Source organism: Sapajus apella, unplaced genomic scaffold (genome assembly GCF_009761245.1).
Source record: "Sapajus apella isolate SASKATOON/1434 unplaced genomic scaffold, GSC_monkey_1.0 scaffold94, whole genome shotgun sequence".
Classification (NCBI taxonomy): domain Eukaryota; kingdom Metazoa; phylum Chordata; class Mammalia; order Primates; family Cebidae; genus Sapajus; species Sapajus apella.
The window spans coordinates 4,873,367-4,897,633 of record NW_022437034.1 but is presented as its reverse complement, the minus strand read 5'-3'; the positions used below and the strand labels follow the sequence as shown (position 1 = coordinate 4,897,633).

The 24,267-nt window shown below is 44.7% G+C and overlaps 2 protein-coding genes across 3 annotated transcripts in view; both read left to right on the top strand.

The window, feature by feature from the left end:
* MYOZ1 (myozenin 1) overlaps positions 1-5,892 on the top strand; it is a 10,505-nt gene extending 4,613 nt beyond the window's left edge. The window contains exons 3-6 of the mRNA XM_032256425.1: positions 857-1,035; positions 3,517-3,766; positions 4,170-4,335; positions 5,386-5,892. Of these exons, the coding sequence (XP_032112316.1) occupies positions 857-1,035; positions 3,517-3,766; positions 4,170-4,335; positions 5,386-5,617 (827 nt within the window). The 3' untranslated portion in view covers positions 5,618-5,892. The remainder of the gene's footprint in view (positions 1-856; positions 1,036-3,516; positions 3,767-4,169; positions 4,336-5,385) is intronic.
* Positions 5,893-11,045: 5,153 nt separating this feature from the next.
* The window catches only part of USP54 (ubiquitin specific peptidase 54), a 132,371-nt gene continuing 119,149 nt past the window's right edge, over positions 11,046-24,267 (top strand). For both annotated transcript variants that reach the window (XM_032256376.1, XM_032256374.1), the window contains exon 1: positions 11,046-11,188. The gene's annotated coding sequence lies outside the window, so the exon portion shown is untranslated. The remainder of the gene's footprint in view (positions 11,189-24,267) is intronic.

Genomic DNA, 24,267 nt, shown 5'->3' with positions numbered 1-24,267 from the left:
AAAAAAAAAAAAAAAAAAAAAAAAATAGCCAGGCGTGGTGGCGTGTGCCTGTGGTCCCAGTTACTCTGGAAAGAGGCAACAGGATTACATGAGCCCAGAAGGCTGCAGTGAGCTGTGTTCACACCACTGCACTCCAGCCTGGACAACAGAGCAAACCCTGTCTCAAAAATAAAATAAAATACAATAAATTCAAATGTAGGCTGGGTGCTGTGGCTCATGCCTGTAGTCTCAATATTTTGGGAGGCTGAGGCTGGTGGATCAGTTGAGCCCAGGAGTTCGAGACCAGCCTGGCCAACATGGCGAAACTCTGTCTCTACCAAAAAATACAAAAATTAGCCATGGATGGTGGTGTGGGCCTGTAATCCCAACGACCCAGGAAGCTGAGGCAGGAGAGTTGCTTGAACCTGGGAGGCAGAAGCTGCAGTGAGCTGAGATCTCGCCATTGCACTCCAGCCTGATGATATCTATTTGTATGGCATCTGTATTTAAAGGTTACTGATGACTCCACACAAGATTGGCCTCTGGGCTTTTCCCGATGCCATGGTTTCTCCAATGGTCTCCATCTATGATGTTCCTTTACTCCTTTTGCTCTGTGCCCCATGCCCATGCCTCTTTTACCCCATTGGCCTCTCCACTGTAGTATCCCCTTTGTCTCCACAATGCACCCCAGTTCCCATGCATTCCCTCTAAGTTCCAGGAAATCAAAATCCCTCACAAACTAGACAGCATTTGTTCCACTAAATTATCTCTGCCAGGACACACATCCACACTTAGTCATGGATGAGGTCTGCATTCTGAGTCCAGAAATCCCTACTTTCCTCTTTCCCTTGATTCTTCTTCTTTGCCTCCCTGAAAGGTGGACAGGAGAGCTCAGGCTTGAACCTGGGCAAAAAGATCAGTGTCCCAAGGGATGTGATGTTGGAGGAACTGTCGCTCCTTACCAACCGGGGCTCCAAGATGTTCAAACTACGGCAGATGAGGGTGGAGAAGTTTATCTATGAGAACCACCCTGATGTTTTCTCTGACAGCTCAATGGTGAGTCTGAAACTTTATCACTGTCTCAAAGCCTGGTGCCTGTTCTGACAGCTTGCTAGTAGGCCCTGAACCTCCAAAATGCAGTCAACGTCCCCTCCCTGAAAATGTATAAATTTGTTAAACCCCCAGATATATTGAGCCCCCAAGAGCTCCAGGGTGAATTACAGCCCACCTCCAAAACCTAGTTTCATCATAGAGCCACTGAAGGGTTGGAGAGTACCACATGCTTAGGGAGAAAATTCCTTCCCAGTAATGGTAAGTGTTAAAGATAAAACACAGGATGCCCAGTAGGGCAGTCCAGTCTTGTATTTTGAAGTTGAGATACACAATGAATAATTTTTTAATAATGTATGCCCCATTCAATATTTGGAACATGAAAATAAAAAATTTTAAAAAGTTTAGAAAGAAGATAAGGAAGCCAGGCATGGTGGCTCACACCTATAATCCCAGCATTTTGGGAGGCCAAGACAGGTGGATCATCTGCGTGAGGAGTTTGAGACCAGCCTGTCCAAAATGGTGAAACCCCACCTCTACTAAAAAAAGAAAGAAAAGAAGAAAGAAGATAAGGCAAATAATAAAATTAAAAATTTTAAATACAGAATACCCAATTAAATTTGAGTTTCAAATGCACAATGAACCCTTTTTTAAGTATGTCCCATGCAGTATTCAGGACATTAAAATAAAAATATAGGATGTCCACTTAAATTTTGAATTTCAGATGCAAATGAAAAATTTTTTAGTGCAAGTAGGTCCCATGCAATATTTGGGGCATATCTCTACTAAAAAAGTTTTGAGTCAGGCGTGGTAGCTCACACCTGTAATTCCAGCACTTTGGGAGGCCAAGGCAGGAGGGCTGCTTGAATGCAGGAATTGGAGACCGCCCTGGGCAACATGCCAAGACTCTGTGTCTATGAAAAATTTAAAAGTTAGCAGGGCGTGGTGGTGCACAACCATAATCCCAGCTACTCTGGAGGCTGAGGTGGGAGGATGGCTTAAGCCTGGGAAGTAGAGGCTGCATGAACATAAGCCATGCCACTGCACTCTAGCCCGGGTGACAAAGACCCTGTCTCAAAAAATATATTTATTTGTTGTGCATCTGAAATTAAAATTTAAGTGGTATCCTATATTTTATTTGCTAAATCTGGCAACACTAGGCAGAGTTAAGTGAGTTTTTATAGCCATCTCCCGTTTGAGCCATTCTTTCATTTAAAGGGTCAGTCTATTCCCTAAGGAACAGCAGGTGTGGAGACTGAAACTATCCTTCAAGATATCTTCTAGTCAGGCTTCTTCTCCAAAGAAAGAGGAGACTGGAGAGGGGCCAGGCACAGGATGTTACAGCTGAGGAGGAGGGGGCCTTTTCTATTTCCTTTCTTCCCCCTCTACCTTCTCTCAGTGGCTGGGGAGAGTGGAAATAGATGCCTGCATGGGGCCAGGGGCAGAAGTGTCTGTCATTGGTTCTCATGTAGGAGCAGAGTAAAAGTGCTGAGCTGCTCATATCTAACTTTAGGAGGCCAAAAGCCCTCTTTTCTGCCAGGGTCTGGTTACACTGGGTGGAGCATAGGGATGTACATGGTGGGATGGCCAGGAGAGCCTCCTGAAGAAGTTGGTGGGGTTATTTTTAGGCTTTGGGTTTGAATCTAGTGTTGCCCTTTTGGCCACCCTTCCCCCCACCTGCTACAGCTTCACTGTCAGGAAGTCCTGGTCCAACAGTCACCAAGAGGAGAGAGGGAGGGAAAGAAGGAGAGATAGAAAGAGTTCTGACTGTTGGACAAGCTGGGGAAGGGAGGGGGCAGAAACTTCTCTAGTTCTCATAATTAAGACCGGGTTCTCCATGGCAACCCCATCCTCCCAAATTTTAGCTGGGGCAGGGCACAGCTCATGCCTATTATCTCAGGACTTTGGGAGGTTGAGGCAGATAGATCACTTGAGCCCAGGAGTTTGAGACCGGTCTGGGCAACATGGCAAAACCCTGTCTCTAGGAAAAGAAATATAGAATATAGCTGGGTGTGGGTGTGTCCTGTAGTCCCAGCTACTTGAGAGGCTGAGGTGGGAGGATTGCCTGAGCCAGAGAGGTGGAGGTTGCAGTGAGTAGAGATTGTGCCACTGCATTCCAACCTGGGTGACAGAGCCAGATCCTGTCTCAAAAAACAAAACAATTTTTTTCTTTTTTTTTTTTTTTTTTAGCTGAGTAGGCGTCTTGGTCTTTTTTGAATTGTTAAGGATGGGAATGGGGAGCATGGAGAATGTGCTACGCTTACCCTAGGTATAACTGGAGGAAACAAGCCAAGGGGGTCCTGCCTCTTAAGAAGAGTTTAATTCTCTCAGTCAGCCCATGTACTACCCATCAATTGGAGGAGGAAATCTCAGAAAATTCAGGGTTTTCTAGTTAGCCACTGTCTCTGCCTTTGCTAAACATACCTCTGTTTTTGTATATTTTCCATACCCATTGCTAACCTTCCCCTCACTTTGTCTTCTTTTCAGGATCACTTCCAGAAGTTCCTTCCGACAGTGGGAGGACAGCTGGGCACAGCTGGTCAGGGATTCTCCTACAGCAAGAGCAGTGGCAGAGGCGGCAGCCAGGCAGAGGGCAGTGGCTCTGCCGGACAGTATGGCTCTGATCAGCAGCACCATCAGGGCTCTGGGTCTGGAGCTGGGGGTACAGGTGGTCCTGCGGGCCAGGCTGGCAGAGGAGGAGCTGCTGGCACAGCAGGGGTTGGTGAGATAGGGTCAGGCAAGTACACTCACCCAAGAGTAATATGTTTGTTCCCTAGAGCAGAGTTGTCCCAGGAATGATGTCTACACTGAGTATGGGGAGCAGAGGAGGCCGGTTTAAAATTCTTGATATTAAATATAATAGTATCAGCTTAAATATCATAAATATCAATTCCCTGGGTTCATGAGATGTGTCTATTCTACCCAGAAACCTTGTTTTTCATTCACTTTCCTGGCTTTTTGGATTCAGTCACAGATCTGCCCACAGATTATCATTATGCTACAAACCTTATACAATTACCAGGATATTGTATCTTTACTCCCTGGCTCCTGCAATTTCCCAAGTGTAAGGGTGTGGGATTAACTTTCATTGGCTACTAACTGCTATTATTTGACTGACTTTTCTCTCCCATGGCTACCAGGAGATCAGGCAGGTGGAGAAGGAAAACATGTCACTGTGTTCAAGACCTATATTTCCCCATGGGAGCGAGCCATGGGGGTTGACCCCCAGCAAAAAGTAGAACTTGGCATTGACCTGCTGGCCTATGGAGCCAAAGCTGAACTTCCCAAATACAAGTCCTTTAACAGGTATGGGTGGTAAGGAAAGAACCAAATGCATTCTAGTGTGAGGCACTGTATCTTTAGTTAGGATGGAGACTTTAATTCAAATGTTTCAGAAGGAGGCTAAGGAGAGATGGCAGGGATATGGGAACCTTAATCAAAGGTCCTGCTCTTCATTCTATCTCAGCTGCATCATAGCAGTGTGATGAAGGAAAAATTTGCTGGGAGGCAGGATTTGAATTCTAGTTCAGTGGTCACTTATTAGCTGTGTGGGCATGGGAAAATCACTCTGCCTCTGAGCCTGAGTTGCTTTGAATGTAAAATGGGAATAATAGTTTACATGTCTGAAGGTCTCTTGAGGCTCTCTTCCATTCAAGGTTAGGATGCCATTATTCTTCCTGTAATATGATTCCATTTCCTTATACCCTGCTTTATTTATTTACTATTTATTTATTTATCTATTTATTTTATTGCAACTGAATTTTGCTCTTGTTGCCCAGGCTGGAATGCAGTGGCACGATCTGGGCTCACTGCAACCTCCATCTCCTGGGTTCAAGTGATTTTCCTGCCTTAGCTTCCTGAGTAGCTGGGATTACAGGCGTCTGCCACTATGCCAGGCTAATTTTTGTATTTTTAGTAGAGATGGGGTTTCACCATGTTGGCCAGGCTGGTCTCAAACTCCTGACCTTAAGTGATCTGCCTGCCTCGGCCTCCCAAAGTGCTGGGATTACAGGCGTGAGCCACTACCCCTGGCCTTTCTACATTGTAATGTAAGGTGACCTCAGACCCTTGGGTCTATAGTATTTGGGTCCACTTTCTCTGAAATGCTGGTCAGAGTCACAGCTATCCAAGAGTCAGTCTCTGGTACACTTCAGACTCCTTTCTCATTATTAACTTTGGAGAAACAAGCTAACCAGGAAGGCAAAATGGGGTGCTAGGGAAGAAGAAGAAGGAGTACAGATGCAATCTCAAACTAGAATTCACAGACGTCCCTATTCTCAAACAGGGTAGCATCTCATGATAAGGCTCTGTTTCTTTTATTCTGATTTTTAATTAAATAATGTGTCCCCTTCTCAGGACGGCAATGCCCTATGGTGGATATGAGAAGGCCTCCAAACGCATGACCTTCCAGATGCCCAAGATTGATCTGGGGCCCTTGCTGAGTGAACCCCTGGTCCTCTACAACCAGAACCTCTCCAACAGGCCTTCTTTCAATCGAACCCCTATTCCCTGGCTGAGCTCTGGGGAGCCTGTAGACTACAATGTGGATATTGGCATCCCCTTGGATGGAGAAACAGAGGAGCTGTGAGGTGTTTCTTCCTCTGATTTGCATTGTTTCCCCTCTCTGGCCCCAACTTGGAGAGGGAATGCTGAGCAGATATCCCCCATTGTTCATCCAATATCCTTGTGGGAATGGAGGGAAAAAGGAGAGATCTGCCTTTCCATCCTTCAGTCCAAGTCCCCACTCCACACATGCTTCCTCACCAACTCAGAGCTCCCCTTCTACTTGCTCCATATGGAATCTGCTCTTTTATGAATTTGCTCTGCCATCGGTAACAGTCAATAAACTTCAAGGAAAATGAATTCATTCTTCCTCTGATATTTGAGGGCAGATGAAAGTGGAGGCTAACAATGCACGGAGACTAATTAAAGCCAAATAGTAAACATTCATTATGCAGATTTTAAGACAGATCTGAGCTCTGGTTGCTTACACACCTACACCCATACCCGCAAAACCACATTCATAGTTATTTACAAAGACATTTATTCAACAGTACATAAGAGAAATAATCACACATAAACACACATGCTGGCCCATATGTTAGCAAAGCTAAAAAGCTGCTGTGCACTGCAGTTGGGAAACAGGTGTTGGAGACCCTGGTGTTCATTCTCTTTATGTAGTTGATTAGAAGCTGGGATAATCAGGGTTATCCTGATTGTCAGACTAGAGCATGCCATAAAGTTTCTAGATGACACCAAAGTGGGGTTAGGAATATATGTGTCAAAGGTTACACATTCCCAAAAGGATGAAATAGAATAGGGAGCCATGTGGAATCCAGAAGGAAATGGGAGAAACCAGCTACAGTTATAGTATGCCAGGCTCTGTGTTGAATACAGCAGCAAGAAAAGATCTAAGGGCTACAAGGGCACTACAGTGGTACCCAGAAAGCAGCATGGTTGGGAAGAAATCATAAGAGCCCAGTAAGAATGAGCAACAATATTCTTTTTACTGATTTCAAGGATGGGGTCTCTAAAAGTCCCAGGCTTACTCTCATGTTACACAAAGTAAGAATAATGCAGACCAGGAAGAATAAAAAGATGGCAATAGGGTCTGAGAAAATAACTTCTAAGGAGAGCTGGCTGAATTCAATAGAATCTGCATGAGATGGATCACATTTTAGTGCACCTTGGGTCAAACGTCATTTACCCTGGTCATTTTCACTTATAATCTAACCAGCAAATTCCAGATACCTCCTTTCTTTTGAGATAGGGTCTCACTCTGTCGCTGAGGCTGGAGTGCAGTGGTGCAATCTTAGCTCTCAGGTGCAAGTGATCTTCACACCTCAGACTCCCAAGTAACTGGGACAACAGGAACATGCCACTATGCCTAATTTTCTGTATTTTTTTTTTTGAGATGGAGTCTTTCTCTGTCGCCCAGGCTGCAATGCAGTGGCACAATCTTGGCTCACTGCAACCTCCACCTCCTGGTTCAAGCAATTCTCCTGCCTCAGCCCCTTGAGTAGATGGGACTACAGGTGAACAGTGCCATGCCCAGCTAATTTTTTGTATTTTAGTGGAGATGGGGTTTCACCGTGTTGCCCAGGCTGGTCTTGAACTCCTGAGCTCAGGCAATCCTCACGCCTCAGTCTCCCAAAGTGCTGGGATTACAGGCGTGAGCCACTTCACCCGGTCTAATTTTCTGTATTTTTTGTAGAGATGAGGTTCGCCATGTTGCCCAGGTTGGTTTTCAACTCCTTAGCTCAAGCAATCTGCCCGCCTCAGCCTCTCAAAGTGCTAGGATTACAGGCATGAGCGCCCAGCCTATCTCCTCTAAACTTGTATACAAAACTCTGCACCCCCATCTACCCCGAATAGACTCTGAAAGAAAGATTTGGGTGCAAGACCAGGTTATTTGGGATATGTTCCAAGAAATCCAAGCAGTATAAGGGATTGAGAGGAAAACCAAAATTTCTTTTGAGCTATTGGGACTGAATCCCACTGGGGAGTCTTAGAAACAATGCTACTCAAAATGTGGTCCATGGGTTGGCAGCAGCAGTATTCCTAGGAGCTTGGTTAGAATGCAAACTCTTGGGCCCAGGAATCTCTTTCCTTTTTCTTTTTTTTGGGGGGGACAGAGTCTCCCTCTGTTGCTTAGGCTGATGCACAGCAATGCAATCTTGGCTCACTGCAGCCTCAACCTCCCAGGCTCAAGCAATCCTCCCACCTCAGCCTCTGAGGTAGCTTGGACCACAGATGTGTGCCACCCCACTCAGCTAAGTTTTTGTAGATACAAAGTCTCACCATATTGCCTGGGCTGGTCTTGAACTCCTGGGCTCAAGTGATCTTTCCATCTCAACCTCCCAAAGGGCTGCCACAGGTGTAAGCCACCGAGCCTGGCTGGAATCTATGTTTTATTAATCTCTCTAGGTGATTATCATATGCTAGAAGATTTTGAGAAACATTACGGTAGAATATACCTTGGAACAGCTCCACTGAGGGGATGAGAAACTGGAATATTTAGCTACCAAATCCAATCTCTCATTGGTTGTAGGTTGTTTCTTGTAATTTTAACTCCACTGGCACTTCCAGATAGAGGTACTTAGGTGTTTGAGGTAAGAGGTTCTGGGCCTGTACAAGATCTGTCTACCAAAGTTGAGGTGAACTCTGGGGTAGGATGAGGGAATATGGATAGGGCACAGTTAAGATCTGAATAAGCCTTAGCCTTCATCAGATTCTCAGGTTTTAAGTGTATGAGCCCCTCAAAAGTTTAAGAACTATATTCCTTTAACAAATGTTTGTGTGCCTTCTGTATTCCAGGTACTGTATCAGGCAAAAACAGTACAAAGACAAATAACTTTCCTGTGAAAAACAGCTTTCACAGTCAACCATAAAATAACTATTAAATGCCTTCTCTTAGGCTAGGTGTGGTGGTTCATGCCCGTAATCCCAACACTTTGGGAGGCTGAGGCAGGTGGGTCACTTGAAGCCAATAATTCAAGACCAGCCTGGCCAACATGGTGAAACTGTCTCTACTAAAAATGCAAAAAAATTATTCGGGTGTGGTGGCATGCCCCTGTAATCCCAGCTACTTAGGAGGCTGAGGCACAAAATCACTTGAACCTAGGAGGTACAGGTTGTAATAAGCCAAGATCATGCCACTGAACTCCACCCTGGGTGACAGTGAGGCTCTGTCTCAAAAAAAAAAAAAAAAAAAAAACCTTCTCTTAAAAGTTGGAGAAAAAAATGTCTAGAGTCTGCTAGTCAACAGCTTTGAAAACCTGGAAATAATTTTTTTTCAAGCTTGGAATATCTAAAACTTTAAATATAATAAAAAATCATGATACCAGTTTATTAATCTACAGGGAGGCCAGGTTGGTTGTAAAATCATCTCCTCAGTAGGAACCTGCACTTAGAAGTCAAATTATAAACCATCCTAAATTACAATGGTGGCTTCAACGGCACACACTTGTACAGGACCCAGCAAGAAATCTGGTCAGATGATTTCAAGTTTTGCCATTCCTTTGCCTAGTTACCATTCTTCTGTTAAAACACCCTTTCAACAAGAATTAGCCAGATGTACTGGTGGGTGTCTGTAGTCCCAGCTACTTGGGAGGCAAGGTGGGAGGATCGGTTGAGTGGGAGAGGTGGAAGTTGTAGTGAGCCGAGATCGAGCTACTGCACTCCAGTCTGGGTGACAGAGACCCTGCCTCAAAAAAATAGAAAACAAAAACACTCTTTCTTCCACAGTGCTTCATACATTTGAATATCATGGTTCACAGAGGCAGTACATTGGCCGCAGTTAGCTGTGTGTCCTGCTCACAGGCACCTTGTTTGGCATCACTGTTTTAAAAGTAGCTCTTTTAGATAGGAGTCTGTACTCTCCAGTGGGTCCTAGTCCTTAGGTCATCTTCTATTGTCACTTGCCTAGCCTCTGCAGCCATTTGATTTAGCAATTTTAAGGGTTTCTTTTCTTTTTTTTTTTTGAGACGGAGTTTCGCTGCTGTTACCCAGACTGGAGTACGATAGCATGATCTCAGCTCACCGCAACCTCCACCTCCTGGGTTCAAGCAATTCTCCTGCCTCAGCCTCCTGAGTAGCTGGGACTACAGGCGCGCACCACTATGCCCAGCTAATTTTTGTATTTTTAGTAGAGACGGGGTTTCACCTTGTTGACCAGGATTGTCTGGATCTCTTGACCTTGTGATCCAACCGCCTCGGCCTCCCAAAGTGCTGGGATTATAGGCATGAGCCACTGCGCCCGGCCAAGGGTTTCTTTTACATAAACCACACACATCCATGATACGACTCCCCCAGCCATCTGGAGTGCTCATTCACTACTCTAGAGTCCAGGTCTGTGCTGTCCAATACTGTGGGCACTAGTTGCATGGGGCTATTGAGCTCTTAAAATGAGCCCAGTCCAAAATGAGATGTGCTGTAAGTATAAACACCAACTTTTGGAAATTTAGTACAAAAACAAGAATGTAAGCTATCTCGTTAATAACAAGATTAGTTACATGTTGAAATGATATTTTGATCTCTTTCTTGAGGCAGCGTCTTGCTCTGTCGCCTAGGTGGGAGGGAGGGCAGTGGTGTGATCATAGCTCACTGCAACCTTCACCTCCAGGGCTCAAGGGATTCTCCCACCTTATCTTCCCGAGTTGAGTTGCTGGAACTACAGGCACACACCACCACGCCCGGCTCCTTTTTGTATTTTTTGTTTAGACGGGGTTTGGCTATGTTGGCCAGGCTGGTTTTGAACGTTTGTGCTCAGTCTTCACCTCAGCCTCCTGAAGCGTTGGAATTACAGGCCTGAGCCACAGCGCCCGGCCGACCAATGTTCTTTAAATCCACCTTCTGTTGTAGATGCTATTTAATTAGGCTGCTTTTATAGTTGTCTGAGAGCAGAGAAAAAAAGCCCTGCAACAAAGTGATGAGAATCACCAAGGGGGATGTGGACACACGGCAGGAAGCAAGCGCAAAGTTCAAATCACACACCAACCGGTTCCCTTCTGCATCCAAGGTCAAACACTTTTTTTTTTTTTAGTAACTTCCTATATTGGTGGGGCGAACTAATGAGGCAAGGCACCCGTGGACAAACGTTTTTATGAAGCCAAATACATTGCACAAACCACGGTGGGTAAAAAACGGATGAAAAGTTCTTGATGGAAGGGAATGAGATGGGAAGGTCAATTTCTGGCTTGCCCTCTCTGTCTCCAACTACTCTGCCTGCAGAGGGAAAATGCTGGGAAACGAACCTTCAGCTAAAGGCGACGCTGCTCTAAGTTTGAGGCAATTGGGAAAAGAAGGCCATATCCCTAAAGTTATCCCAGCGTAGGATCCGCCACGCTAAGTTTCCTCAGCCCCAACGGATGGTTCTGCCTGCAATGGTTTTCCAACTCCCGGCCAGCTTAAGCTTCATTCTCGCCGCGCCCCACCTCCAACGCTTTCCCGGCCACCAGAGAAACGCCTTGAGGACGCCATTTTAAACAGTGTTATCGCGAGATACGCTTCGCAGTTTCCAATCTGACTATTTACTTTCTTGCGAGAGTCTCTTTTCGTCTGCTCTCGCTGTAGCCAAGGAAAGTGTCGCGAGAGCTGGTTGCCTTGGCTCCCTGTAGCTATAGCAGCCGCGGCGGTTAAGTATGCGGCGGCAGGAGCTGTGAGTGCGACATCCTCAGGGGGGCGGGGCCGGGGGTAATGGGGTGCAGAGGGTAGCGCCTGGGGAGGGGGTGTGGGGAAGGTTGGGTAGCGGGAGGAATGGACCTGAGTGTGACGTGTGGGGAAAGACCTGGGTCCTGTGGGTACAGGGACGCGGCGCCGGTCTGGTCTAGTCTGGGGCACGCGGGGAGGGCAGGAGCTGCTGAGAGGTTCAGGGGGAGGGACCCGGGTGTAGTGGGGTTCAAGGGGCGCGGGCTGGAGCGTGGAGGGGTCTGTGTGTTGGGAGCAGGGTGTTTACGGAGACTCGGAACTGGATAAAGGGGCCAGGCTACACTGGGAAAGAAGTGGGAAGAATTGGGGTACATCGAGGAGGAGGGTATGTTGAATGAGCGCACAGTTTGGTTGGGCCCAGTTTGCTTTTCACTGGTTAGGGGAGTAGAGGGAGAAGAAGGGATCAGACCTTTACAGATCCCCGGGCTCTGCCTGAGGCTGGTCGGGGACCGCGCGCCAGGACATGGGTCCTAAATGGCGTGGCGGGAATGGTGGCGTCCCAGACCGTCACCGCCTCCTTTCCCTCTTTCCGGAGAAATACCCCACGGACACTCTGAGATGCGAAAGGAGACTCTTGGTGAACTAGTATTAGTTGGGAAGGTCCTTTTGGCTGAGAAACTACGAGTGGTTCGATTGCTGCTCTAAAATAAAGCGCAGGGTGGGGAGGGGGGCGGGAGAGAGCGATTCTTAAGGCAAAAAAAAAAAAAAAAAGGTTGCTTCTCCTGAAGCTTATTGAGTTGGAAGAAGGGGGTGTGTGCTAAGATGACGTTTCTTCCCAGACTCATTCAACTGTATAATTCCTTTACGGTGTACTTATGAAATATATGCAAGGTAAAATCAGTTTAGGTGATATGGTGAAAAACTGTGAAATACGACACTTAAACCTTCCACAAATACAACTTAAAAACCAATTTTTTAAAATTGCAGCAGCAAGCTGCACACTAAATCTAGGGATAGTGTTAGTTATTTGAATGTAAAACCTATTTGTTCCCAAAGTGTGCCTATCAAGTTATTTGCCTTTTAAGAAATGAATGAGATTTTATTTTGGGAGACAGAACATGTTTTGAATGTCTCAATGTTGAAATAAAAGGTGTCTCTCAGGAGTTAAAATCAGTGAGAGGGGAAAACATCTAGTCTTTGAGTCTTAAGGACTGTTTTCTGGAAACAGATGTGGACCACTTTGCTGGGTTATTTCAATTGACAGATACAAGCTTTCTGATCATTTTTCTATCTTTCGTAGGTATAAATTTGAAAGGATAACCTCTCGATTATATAACTGGATTTTTTCATGTTGAGGTTCACAAATGCATTAATTAGAATAATGGCTTTTTGGCTGGGTACGGTGGCTCATGCCTGTAATCCCAGCACTTTGGGAGGCCAAGGCGAGCAGATTGCCTGAGGGCAAGAGTTCAAGACCAGCCTGGCCAAAAGGATGAAACACCGTCTCTACTAAAAAAATACAAAATCAGCTGGGCGTGAGTGCGCCTGCAATGCCAGCTATTATGAAGGCTAAGGCAGGAGAATCACTTGAACCCAGGAGATGGAGGTTGCGGTGAGCTGAGATTGTGCCACTGCACTCCAGCCTGGGCAACAAGAGCTGTGTCAAAAAAAAAAAAAAGAATGACTTTAAAAATTCTTCTTAATTTGAGCTGGTCTTGATGTGGTTAGTCACTGAACCCGTTTATTTCATACATGTTAGAGTAAAGCCTAATTTCTAATGTCAGCAGCTAAACTTTAAAGTAGAAGTGTTTTTCTGAGGCAACACAAAGCTTTGTGTGGTGATTGAGCCCAAAAGATTTCTGCCTAAATCAAATAACAAGCTTTACTGAATTCCTGTTATGTGTAAAGTGCTGTGTAAGGCACTGTAGGGAAAAAAGTTGAATTCATTTATCCACTTACTATTTACCGAGACTTGGCTGAGTGAGGTGGCTCATGCCTGTAATCCCAGCACTTTGGGAGGCTGAGGCGGGTGGATCACTTGAGGTCAGGAGTTCGAGACCAGCCTGGACAACATGGTGAAACCCCGTGTCTAATAAAAATATAAAATTAACTGGCTGTGGTGGAGGGCGCCTGTAGTCCCAGCTACTTGGGAGGCTGAGGCAGGAGAATCACTTGAACCTGGGAGATGGAGGTTGCAGTAAGCTGAGATCCTGCCACTGCACTCCAGCCTGGGTTACAGAGCAAGACCCCATCTCAACAACACAAAAAAAAAAAAAAAAAATTATTGAGACCTATTTTGTGTCTGATTACTAAGCCTTCAGGATACAAATACAGGTAGAACTTGCCTTGGAATCGCTCAGACCCTATGAGGGCAGACTGGTAGAGAAAAAAATACTTACAATGTGATAAGCACAATATGAACATGAAAGTATGAGACAGTTCAGGCCCTGAAGAATTTATATAGTTGTTGACAAGACAAGGAATTGTCTCTCTCTCTTTTTTTTTTTTTTGCAACAGTGTCTCACTGTGTTACTTAGGCTGGAGTGCAGCGGCAAGATCATGGCTCACTGCAACTTCAACCTCACAGGCTCCAGCCATCCTCATACCTCTGTCTTCTGAATAGAGCTGGGACTACAGGTGAAGGCCACCATGCCCAGCTGATTTATTTTTAGAGATGGAGTTTTGCTGTGTTGCCAGGCTGGTCTCAAACTCCTGGGCTAAAGTGATACTCCTGCCTCAGCCTCCCAAAGTAAGAATTTTCTTTTCTTTTTTTTTTGAGATGGAGTCTTGCTCTGTTGCCCAGGCTGGAGTGTAGTGGTACAATCTTGGCTCACTGCAACCTCCACCTCCCAGGTTCAAGCGATTCTCCTGCCTCAGCCTCCTGAAGAATATTTCTTTTCTTTTTTTTTTGAGACAGGGTTTCGCTCTGTTGCCCAGGCTGGAGTGCAGTGGTGTCATCACAGCTCACTGCCATCTCAACCTCCTGGACACAAGCTGTCCTCCCACCTCAGCCACCTGAGTAGATAGGACCACAAGTGCATGCAACCATGCCGAGCTAATTTTAAAAATTTCTTTGTAGAGCTGAGGTCTTGCTATGTTGCCTAGGGTGGCCTGGCTAGTTACCCATCAATCCTCTTGCCTTGGCAGCTTGGCTTCCCAAAGTGCTTGGATTATAGGCTTGAGCCACTGTGCCCAGCCTGATAATTTTCCCAGTTACAAAGTATTAAGCAAACTCTAAACTGTGCTGCATTAATGAAACACATAGCAAGTTTCTCAGAAGAGATAAAAGAATGGAAGTTTGAGGAGGAAATTCACTGGTCAGTTCAAAATTTAAGCCCTTTTTTTTTTTTTTTTTTTTTTTTAAAATGAGTTTTTTTTCGCCCAGGCTGGGGTGCGGAGCATAATCACAGCTCACAGCAGCCTCAGTCTCCTAGGTTTAAGCAATCCTCTTGCTTTTCTTTTTCTTTCTTTCTTTTTTTTTTTGTTTTTTTTGTTTGAGACAGAGTTTCGCTCTTGTTACCCAGGCTGGAGTGCAATGGCACGATCTCTGCTCACCGCAGCCTCCGCCTCCTGGGTTCAGGCAATTCTCCTGCTGCAGCTTCCCAAGTAGCTGGGACTACAGGCATGCGCCACCATACCCAGCTAATTTTTGTATTTTTTAGTAGAGACGGGGTTTCACCATGTTGACCAGGATGGTCTCGATCTCTTGGCCTTGTGATCCACCTGCCTCAGCCTCCCAAAGTGCTGGGATTATAGGCTTGAGCCACCGCGCCTGGCCAATCCTCTTGCTTTTCACCCGCTCCAGGAGCTGGGACTATAGGTGCTTGGCTAATTTTTGTACTTTTTCTAGAAACAGGATCTCTATGTTGCCCATGCTGATCTCAAGCTCCTGGGCTCAAGCGATCCTCCGACCTCAGCCTCCCAAAGTGCTGGGATTATAGGCGTGAGCTGGTCCTAATTGTCTTTTTTGGTACTCTTTTACTGTAAATATAAATAAATATGGACCAGGCGCGGTAGCTCAGGCCTGTAATCTCAACAATTTGGGAGGCTGAGGTAGGTGGATCACTTGAGGTCAGGAGTTCGAGACCAGCCTGGCCAACATGGCAAAACCCCATCTCTAGAAAAAATACAAAAATTAGCTGGGCATGGTGGTACATGTCAGTAATTCAAGCTACTTGGGAGGCTGAGGCTGGAGAATTGGTTGAATCCAGGAAGCAGAGTTTACAGTGAGTTTACTACACTCCAGCCTAGGCAACAGAGTGAGATTCTGTCTCAAAATAAATAAATATGTAAATAAATGTTACAACAGTCTTGAGGCAATAATAATAGTACCTAACATTCAGTGAGTGATTATTAATGTGCCAGGCACATTATTTCATTTTATCTTAAAATAATACTCTGCTTTGCAGCTGGTACTAGCTCCTTTAAAGATAAGAAAACTGAGGCTTAAAAAATTCAGGAAGTTACCAAAAGTTATTGAGCTAGTAAATGGTAGATTAGAGATTGGTGTTGGAAATTTATTTGATTTTAAGACACTAAGAATTTCTTTCTTTTGTAGGGAGGAAGGGAGTCTTGGTATGGAGGAAGTGGGGAGAGGTTGCATGTGGAATTGGCCAGGAGACCAGAATTCTGGGTGGGACTTGGAAGGTATAAATGGATAGTGGTGTCTGTTTTTTTATTCATAGATTTTCTGCCCCAGATATTTACACTAAATATGAGGAGAAACTAATGTAAATGTTAGCATTATGCTAAATATGAAGTTTGTATTTTTTCATAGAGAATTGAATAATTGAATAAATTATCATATTCCTGCTGTGTGTAATTGTATAGGCAGCTATGCTTGGGAAAATAGTTGTAACAAGCAATTACATATTTTGTAAAATCTTCCAGCAAGTGATCATTTTAGTAGTGGAAATGGTTATCTGTATTCATGTATAGGGGAAATGTTATTACAACAGACTTTAAGGCATTTAGTCAAACATATTTTCATACTGTAGTTTTTTTATATTGAGAAAAATGGATGTATGTGTCACGTTTTTATATATTTGCTTAGAGGTTTTTTTTTTTTATTCTATATTCCAAAGACCATAATACGATTTTCTAGTTTAAATTCAAATTTTATATCTTTGTATTATTTTTGTTTTTTGACACAGAGTCTCGCTCTGTCACCCAGGCTGGAGTGCAGTGGTGCCATCTTGGCTCACTGCAACCTTTGACCCCCCAGGTTCAAGCAGTTCTTCTGCCTCAGCCTCCCAAGTAGCTGGGATTACAGGCGTGTGCTGCCGCACCTAGTTAATTTTTGTATTTTTAGTAGAGATGGAGTTTCGCCATGTTGGCCAGGCTGATCTTGAACTCCTGACTGCAGGTAATCCACCCACCTCAGCCTTCCAAAGTGCTGAGCCACTGCACCTGACCTGTTTATTTGTTTTTTGAGATGGAGTTTCACTCTTGGCCTGAGCCTCCGGAGTAGTTGGGATTACAGGTGCCTGCCACCATGCCTGGCTAATTTTTTGTATTTTTAGTAGAGGTGGGGTTTCACCATATTGGCCAGGCTGGTCTCGACCTCCTGACCTCTGATGATTGACCTGCTTCAGACTCCCAAAGTGCTGGGATTATAGGCGTGAGCCACCATGTCCCGCCCCCAAATTTTTTTTTTTTTTTTTTTTTTGAGACGGAGTTTCGCTCTAGTTACCCAGGGTGGAATGCAATGGCGTGATCTCGGCTCACCGCAGCCTCCGCCTCCTGGATTCAGGCAATTCTCCTGCCTCAGCCTCCTGAGTAGCTGGGATTACAGGCACGTGCCACCATGCCCAGCTGATTTTTTGTATTTTTAGTAGAGACGGGGTTTCACCATGTTGACCAGGATGGTCTCGATCTCTTGACCTTGTGATCCACCTGCCTCGGCCTCCCAAAGTGCTGGGATTACAGGCGTGAGCCACCGTGCCCGGCCCCCAAATTTTATATCTTTGTAAATGGCTTCTTTAAAAATCTAAGTGAGATTATGTCTGTAATCCCAGCATTTTGGGAGGCTAAGTCTGGAGGATTGCTGAGGCTAGGAGTTCAAGACCAGCCTGACCAACAGAATGAGAACATATTTCTACTGAATAAAAGAAAGAACCCCAAAAAACCTAAGTGAGAATGATAAATACCACTAATGAAGTATTGATAATCAGTTCTAGACTAATTAGAATACTTAGATGTCTGTCAGTCCATTCCATTCATTTTAGTTGAGGAAACTAAAGCCTAGGTTTTTGTTTTAGGCAGGTGGATCTCGAGACAGAGTCTTACTCTGTCACCAGGCTGAAGTGCAGTGGTGTAATATTGGCTCGCTGCAACCTCCGACTCCTGGGTTCAGGGGATTCTTGTGCCTCAGCCTCCCAAGTAGCTGGGACTACAGGCGTGTGCCAGCACTCCCAGCTAATTTTTGTATTTTTAGTACAGATGGGGTTTCACCATGTTGGCCAGGATGGTCTCGATCTCTTGACTTTGTGATCCACCCGCCTTGTACTCCCAAAGTGCTGGGATTACAGGCGTAAACCACTGTGCTCAGCCCTTTTTTTTTTTTTTTTTTGGATATGGAGTCTTGCTCTGTCGCCTAGGCTGGAGTGCAGTGGCAGGATCTCGGCTCACTACAACCTCTGCCTTCCAGGTTCAAGTAATTCTTCTGTCTCAGCCTCCCAAGTAGCTGATACTACAGGTGCCCGCCACCATGCTGGACTAATTTTTGTATTTTTAGTAGGGATAGGGTTTTACCATCTTGGTCAGGCTGGTCTTGAACTCCTGACCTCAGGTGATCCACCCACCTCGGCCTCCCAAAGTTCTGGGATTACAGGCATGAGCCATTGAGCCAGGCAAACCTAGAGAGCTTTTAAATGACTTACCCAAAGTCACACAGCTGCAAAGTCCCAGGTGTCCTGGTTTCCAATTAACTATTCCTTGTACTGTATCACATTGCCAAGTTATATTTTATAATTACTATATATAGAGTTATAGGTGTTCTCAACTAATTTTGGAAAACCAGTTTTGTCAAGAGGCTGTTTACTGATAGCTGATAGAATACAAACTGATTACTTGATTACCTTAAACTGTACTTATACCGCTTGCTAGTACTAAGGATAAGTGATTCAGGTGTTTTATTTAGGTGCTTCCTATATTTGGTTTGCTATATTACTGTTTAATCTTTCTGTCTTCAGCTGCAATGCTGGGCCATTTTAGTAAATGCTTCTCTGTGTTAGACAAAAGTGGAGCTGTACAACTGCATTATAATACATATTAGGCTGAGTGTGGTGGCTCATAGCTGTAACCTCAGCACTTTGGAAGGCCCAAGTGGGTGGACTGCATGAGCCCACAAGTTCAAGACCATCCTGGGGACAGCGAGATGGCAAAACCCTATCTCTACAAAAAAGTTTTAAAAATTAACCAGCATGTGGTGGCATGTACCTGCAGTCCCAGCTATTTAGGAGGCTGAGGCAAGAAGGTCCCTTGAGCCTGGGAAGTTGAGGCTGCAGTGAGCCATAAACCCACCACTGCACTCCAGGGTGGGTGACTGACAGACACTCTTAAAGAAAAGAAAAAAGAAATACATGCAGTTTTGTTGTTTTGTTTTGTTTTTTTGAGACAAAGTCTTGCTCCATCGCCCAGGCTGAAGTGCAACCTCCACCTCCTGGGTTCAAGTGATTCTCATGCTTCAGCCTCTCAAGTAGCTGGGACTACAGGCATGCCCCACCATACCTGGCTAATTTTTGTATTTTTAGTAGAGACAGGGTTTCACCATGTTGGCTAGGCTGGTCTTGAATTCCCGACCCCAGCTGATCTGCCTGCCTCGGCCTCCCAAAGTGCAGGGATTACATGGGTGAGTCACCTGCCTGGCTTCTACCAAAAAAAAATTTTTTTTTTTTGAGACAGAGTCTCACTGTGTCACCCAGGCTGGAGCGCAGTGGCATAATCTCAGTTCACTGCAACCTCTGCCTCCCAGGTTCAAGCAGTTCTCCTGCCTCAGCCTCCTGAGTAGCTGAGATTACAGGCGCCCACTGCTAATTTTTTTTTTTTTTAAGATGGAGCCTCGCCCTGTGACGCAGGCTGGAATGCAGTGGTGAAATCTAAGCTCACTGCAACCTTCGCCTCCTGGGTTCAAGCTTTTTCTGCCTCAGCCTCCCAAGTAACTGGGATTACAGGCATGTGCCATCACACCCAGCTAATTTGCGTATTTTTAGTAGAGGTAGGTTTCAGGCCAGGCTGGTCTCGAACTCCTGACCTTAGGTAATCCACCCACCTCAGCCTCCCAAAGTGCTGGGATTACAGATGTGAGCCACTGTGCCCAGCCCTGGCTAATGTTTTACCAAAAGTTTAAAAAAATTAGCTGGGCCTGGCGGCATGCGCCTGCAGTCCTGGCTACTTGGGAGGCTGAGGTGGGAAGATCCCTTGAGCCCAGGTGTTTGAGGTTGCAGTGAGCTAAATCATTCCACTGTACTCCAGCCTGGGTGGCAGAGGGTGAGTGAGACACTGTTGCTAAAAAGAAAAGATAAGTGATCTCATTTTATGTGTTTATTTTTATTCATTAATTTTTTGAGATGGAGTCTCGTTCTGTCACCCAGGCCAGATTGCAGTGGCCCGATCTCAGCACATTTGTAATCTTCGCCTCCCGGGTTCAAGTGATTTTCCTGTGTCAGCCTCCCAAGTAGCTGGGATTATAGGTGCCCACCACCAAGCCTGGCTAATTTTTATATTTTTAGTGGAGATGGGGTTTCACCATGTTGGCCAGGCTGGTCTTAAACTCCTGACTTCAGATGATCCATTCCCCTTGGTCTCCCAAAGTGCTGGGATTACAGGCATGAGCCACCATGCCTGGCCTATTTTTTTATTTTTTTGAGATGGAGTTTTGCTCTTGTTGCCCAGGCTGGAGTTCAGTAGTGTGATCTCAGCTCACTGCAACCTTCACCTCCAGGGTTCAAGCAATTCTTCTGCTTCAGCCTCCTGCGTAGCCGGGGTTACAGGCACCCACCACCTTGCCCATAAAAATTTTTATATTTTTAGTAGAGACAGGGTTTTCTTTTTCTATAATTTATATACCTATTTATTATTTTTTTTTACATAAAGGAAATGACAATGTATGTTGTTCTGCAGCTTTTAAAAAAAACTTATCAGTGCCTTTGACATCCTGTAAGTACATCCTTTTTAACAGCTGACTGTATTTGTTTGAATTACTGAAATTTATTTCACTGTTAACTGTTTAACTTTATCCATGGACATTAAAGTTGTCCTATATTTTTGCAGTTACCAGCAACACTAAAATGGACATCCCTTATTATTATTATTATTTGCATCTAGTATACCTATAGAGACTTATTATTAGTTAAAAGATTTGCATATTTTCAATTTTGATAGATACTGCCAAGGTGCCCTTTATACAGGCTATGTACCGTGTGTGCTGCATTACACCAGCAGTTTGTGAAAGTGCCTATATCTCTACATACCTGCCAATACTTGGGTATTATCAATCTTGTACATTTTTACTAATGGACCAAAAACTCTTTAATTTGCATTTTCCAAATTGTGAGTTTGAACATCTTTTTATTTCTTTATTGGCGGTATTTCTTTTGTTGGAATTACTTATTCTTTGCTTATTTTGTAACTGGGCTTTTTTCTTCCCATTCTCCTCCCTCCTCCCCACCTTTTTTAGTTTTTCTTTTTGTATCAAAACTACATTTATTCTCTGAAAACATTTTAAAAATTATTATAATTTTTTGAGACAGAGCCTCACTCAGTTGTCCAGATTGGAGTGCCGTGGCATGATCTCAGCTCACTGCAGTCTCTGCCTTCCAGCTTCAAGTGGTTCTCATGCCTCAGCCTCCCAAGGATGCAGGATTATAGGCAGCTGCCACCATGCCCGGATAATTTTTGTGTTTTTTAAAAATTTAAATTTTAATTTTCTGGATACACATGCAGGATGTACAGGTTTGTTACATAAATATGTCCCATGGTGGTTTGCTGCACCTATTAACCCATCACCTATGTATTAAGCCCTGTGTGCATTAGCTGTTTATCCTGATATTCTCCCCACCCTCACACAGATCCTAGTGAGTATTGTTCCCCTCCCTGTGTCCATGTGTTCTCATTGTTCAGCCCCTACATATAAGTGAAAACATGTGGTATTTGGTTTTCCGTTCCTGCGTTAGTTTGCTGAGGATACATAAATGGAAATTGAAGTAATTTTTTTTTTTTTTGAGACAGTCTCACTTTGTTGCCCAGGCTGGAGTACAATGGCGTGATCTTGGCTCACTGCAAATTCTGCCTCCTGGGTTCAAGCAATACTCCTGCGTCAGACTCCCGAGTAGCTGGGATTACAGGTGCCTGTCACCTTGCCTGGCTAATTTTTGGTGTTTTTAGTGGAGACGGGGTATCACCATGTTCGTCAGGCTAGTCTTGAACTCCTGACCTCAAGTGATCTGCCCGCCTTGGCCTCCCAAAGTGCTGGGATTACAGGTATGAGCCACCACACCTGGCTGAAGTAAAATTTTTTTTTTTTTTTTATTATTTTTGAGACGGAGTTTTCACTCATGTTACCCAGGCTGGAGTGCAATGGCGCGATCTCGGCTCACCGCAACCTCCGCCTTCTGGGTTCAGGCAATTCTCCTGCCTCAGCCTCCTGAGTCGCTGGGATTACAGGCACGCACCACCATGCCCAGCTAATTTTTTTTTTTTTTTTTGTATTTTTAGTAGAGACGGGGTTTCACCATGTTGACCAGGATGGCCTCGATCTCTTGACCTCGTGATCCACCCGCCTCGGCCTCCCAAAGTGCTGGGATTACAGGCTTGAGCCACCGTGCCTGGCCCTGAAGTAATTTTTATATTTTTAGTAGAGATGGATTTTGCCATGTTGGCCCAGGCTGGTCTTGAACTTCCGGCTTCAAGTGATCCTCTTGTCTCAGCCTCCCAAAGTGCTGGGATTACAGGTGTAAGCCACTGCGCTGAGCCTTTTTTTTTTTTTTAGACAGATCTCTTCGTTGTCCAGGTTGGAGTGATCTTGCTCACTATAGCCTCAATTTCCCAAGCTGAGGTGACCTTCCCACCTCAGCCTCCTGAGTAGCTGGAACCACAAGTTTGAGCCATCATGACCAGCTAATTTTTATATTTTTTATAGGGACAGGGTTTCTCTATGTTGCCCAGGCTGGTCTCAAGTCAATTGACTTGAGGTCAATTCCTGACCTCAAGTGATCTGCCTGCCTCAACTTCCAAAGCACTGGGATTACAGGTGTGAGCCACCATACCTGGCTTTATTTTTTTAAAAATATTTTATTTTTCGTGGATGTGTACTAGGTGTCTGTATTTATTCAGTACATGAGATGTTTTGATACGGTCATACAATGCATTATAATCACATCATGTAAAATGGGAAATTCATCCCCTCAGGCATTCATTGTTTGTGTTATAAACAATTCAATTATATTGGTAGTTATTTTTAAATATACAATTAAATTATTGACTGTAATCACCCATTTGTGCTATCAAATACTCCCTCTTACTCATTCTTTCTATTCTTTTTTTTTTTGAGACAGTCTTGCTCTGTCACCTAGGCTGGAGTGCAGTGGTGCGATCGCGGCTCTGCAACTTCTGTCTCCCAGGTTCAAGTGATTCTTGTGCCTCAGCCTCCAGAGTAGCTGGGATTACAGGTGGGTGCCACCATGCCTGGCTAATTTGTGTGTGTGTATATATATATATATTTTTTTTTTTTTTTCTTTTTTCTTTTTCTTTTTTGAGATGGAGTTTCGCTCTTGTTGCCCAGGCTGGAGTACAATGGTACAATCTCGGCTCACCGCAACGTCCGCCTCCCAGGTTCAAGCAATTCTCCTGTCTCAGCCTCCCAAGTAGCTGGGATTTCAGGCATGTGCCACCACACCAGGCTAATTTTGTATTTTTGGTAGAGATGGGGTTTCTCCATGTTGGTCAGGCTGGTCTCAAACTCCCAACCTCAGGTGATCCTCCCACCTCAGCCTCCCAAAGTACTGGGATTATAGGCATGAGCCATCACACCTGTCCAATTTTTTTTTTTTTTTTTTTTTTTGAGACGGAGTTTCGCTCTTGTTGCCCAGGCTGGAGTGCAATGGCGCGATATTGGCTCACCGCAACCTCCACCTCCTGGGTTCAGGCAATTCTCCTGCCTCAGGCTCCCAAGTAGCCGGGACTACAGGCACGCGCCACCATGCCCAGCTAATTTTTTGTATTTTTAGTAGAGACGGGGTTTCACCATGTTGACCAGGATGGTCTCGATCTCTTGACCTCGTGATCCACCCGCCTCGGCCTCCCAAAGTGCTGGGATTACAGGCATGAGCCACCGTGCCCGGCACCTGTCCAATTTTTTAAGTTTTTTAATAGAGACAGGGTTTTACCATGTTGGCCAGGCCAGTCTTAAACTCCTGGCCTCAACTGATCTGCTGCCTTGGTTTCCCACAATACTGGGATTACAGGCGTGAGCCACCATAGCTGAGCTTTCTATTTTTTTTGTACCCATTAACTATCCACACCTCTTCCTACTTTTCTCTTTTGTCTAATAGGAACTCTCTCTATGTATCCCTGTATGTTTAACATACTGCACATATTTTCTACAATCTGTTGCATTATCTATAGTGTCTGTTGATGCGCTAAAATTTCGTATCTATCTTTTTTAATGGTTTTTCTTAATGGTTTCTGGGTTTGTAGGCTTGCTTAAGAAGGCTCTCTTCATCTCAAAATTATAAAAATATTTTATATTTATTTTAACTCTTTACTAGCTTAATATATTTAGCTCTTTAATTGATTTGGAATTTATTTTTATATGTTTTTGGAGGTTCTCTTTTACTCTTTTTCAACACAAATATGCAGCTGACCCAAGCCTATTTGTTGAATATTCTTTTTTTTTGAAACAGAGTCTAACTAGAAAAAAAAAAAAAAGGAAAAAAAAAGAGAGATGGAGTCTAACTCTGTCACCCAGGCTGGAGTGCAGTGGTGCGATCTTGGCTCACTGCAACCTCTACCTCCTGAGTTCAAGTGATTCTCTGCCTTAGCCTCCCCAGTGCTGGGATTATAGGTACCCATCACCTTGCCCAGCTAATT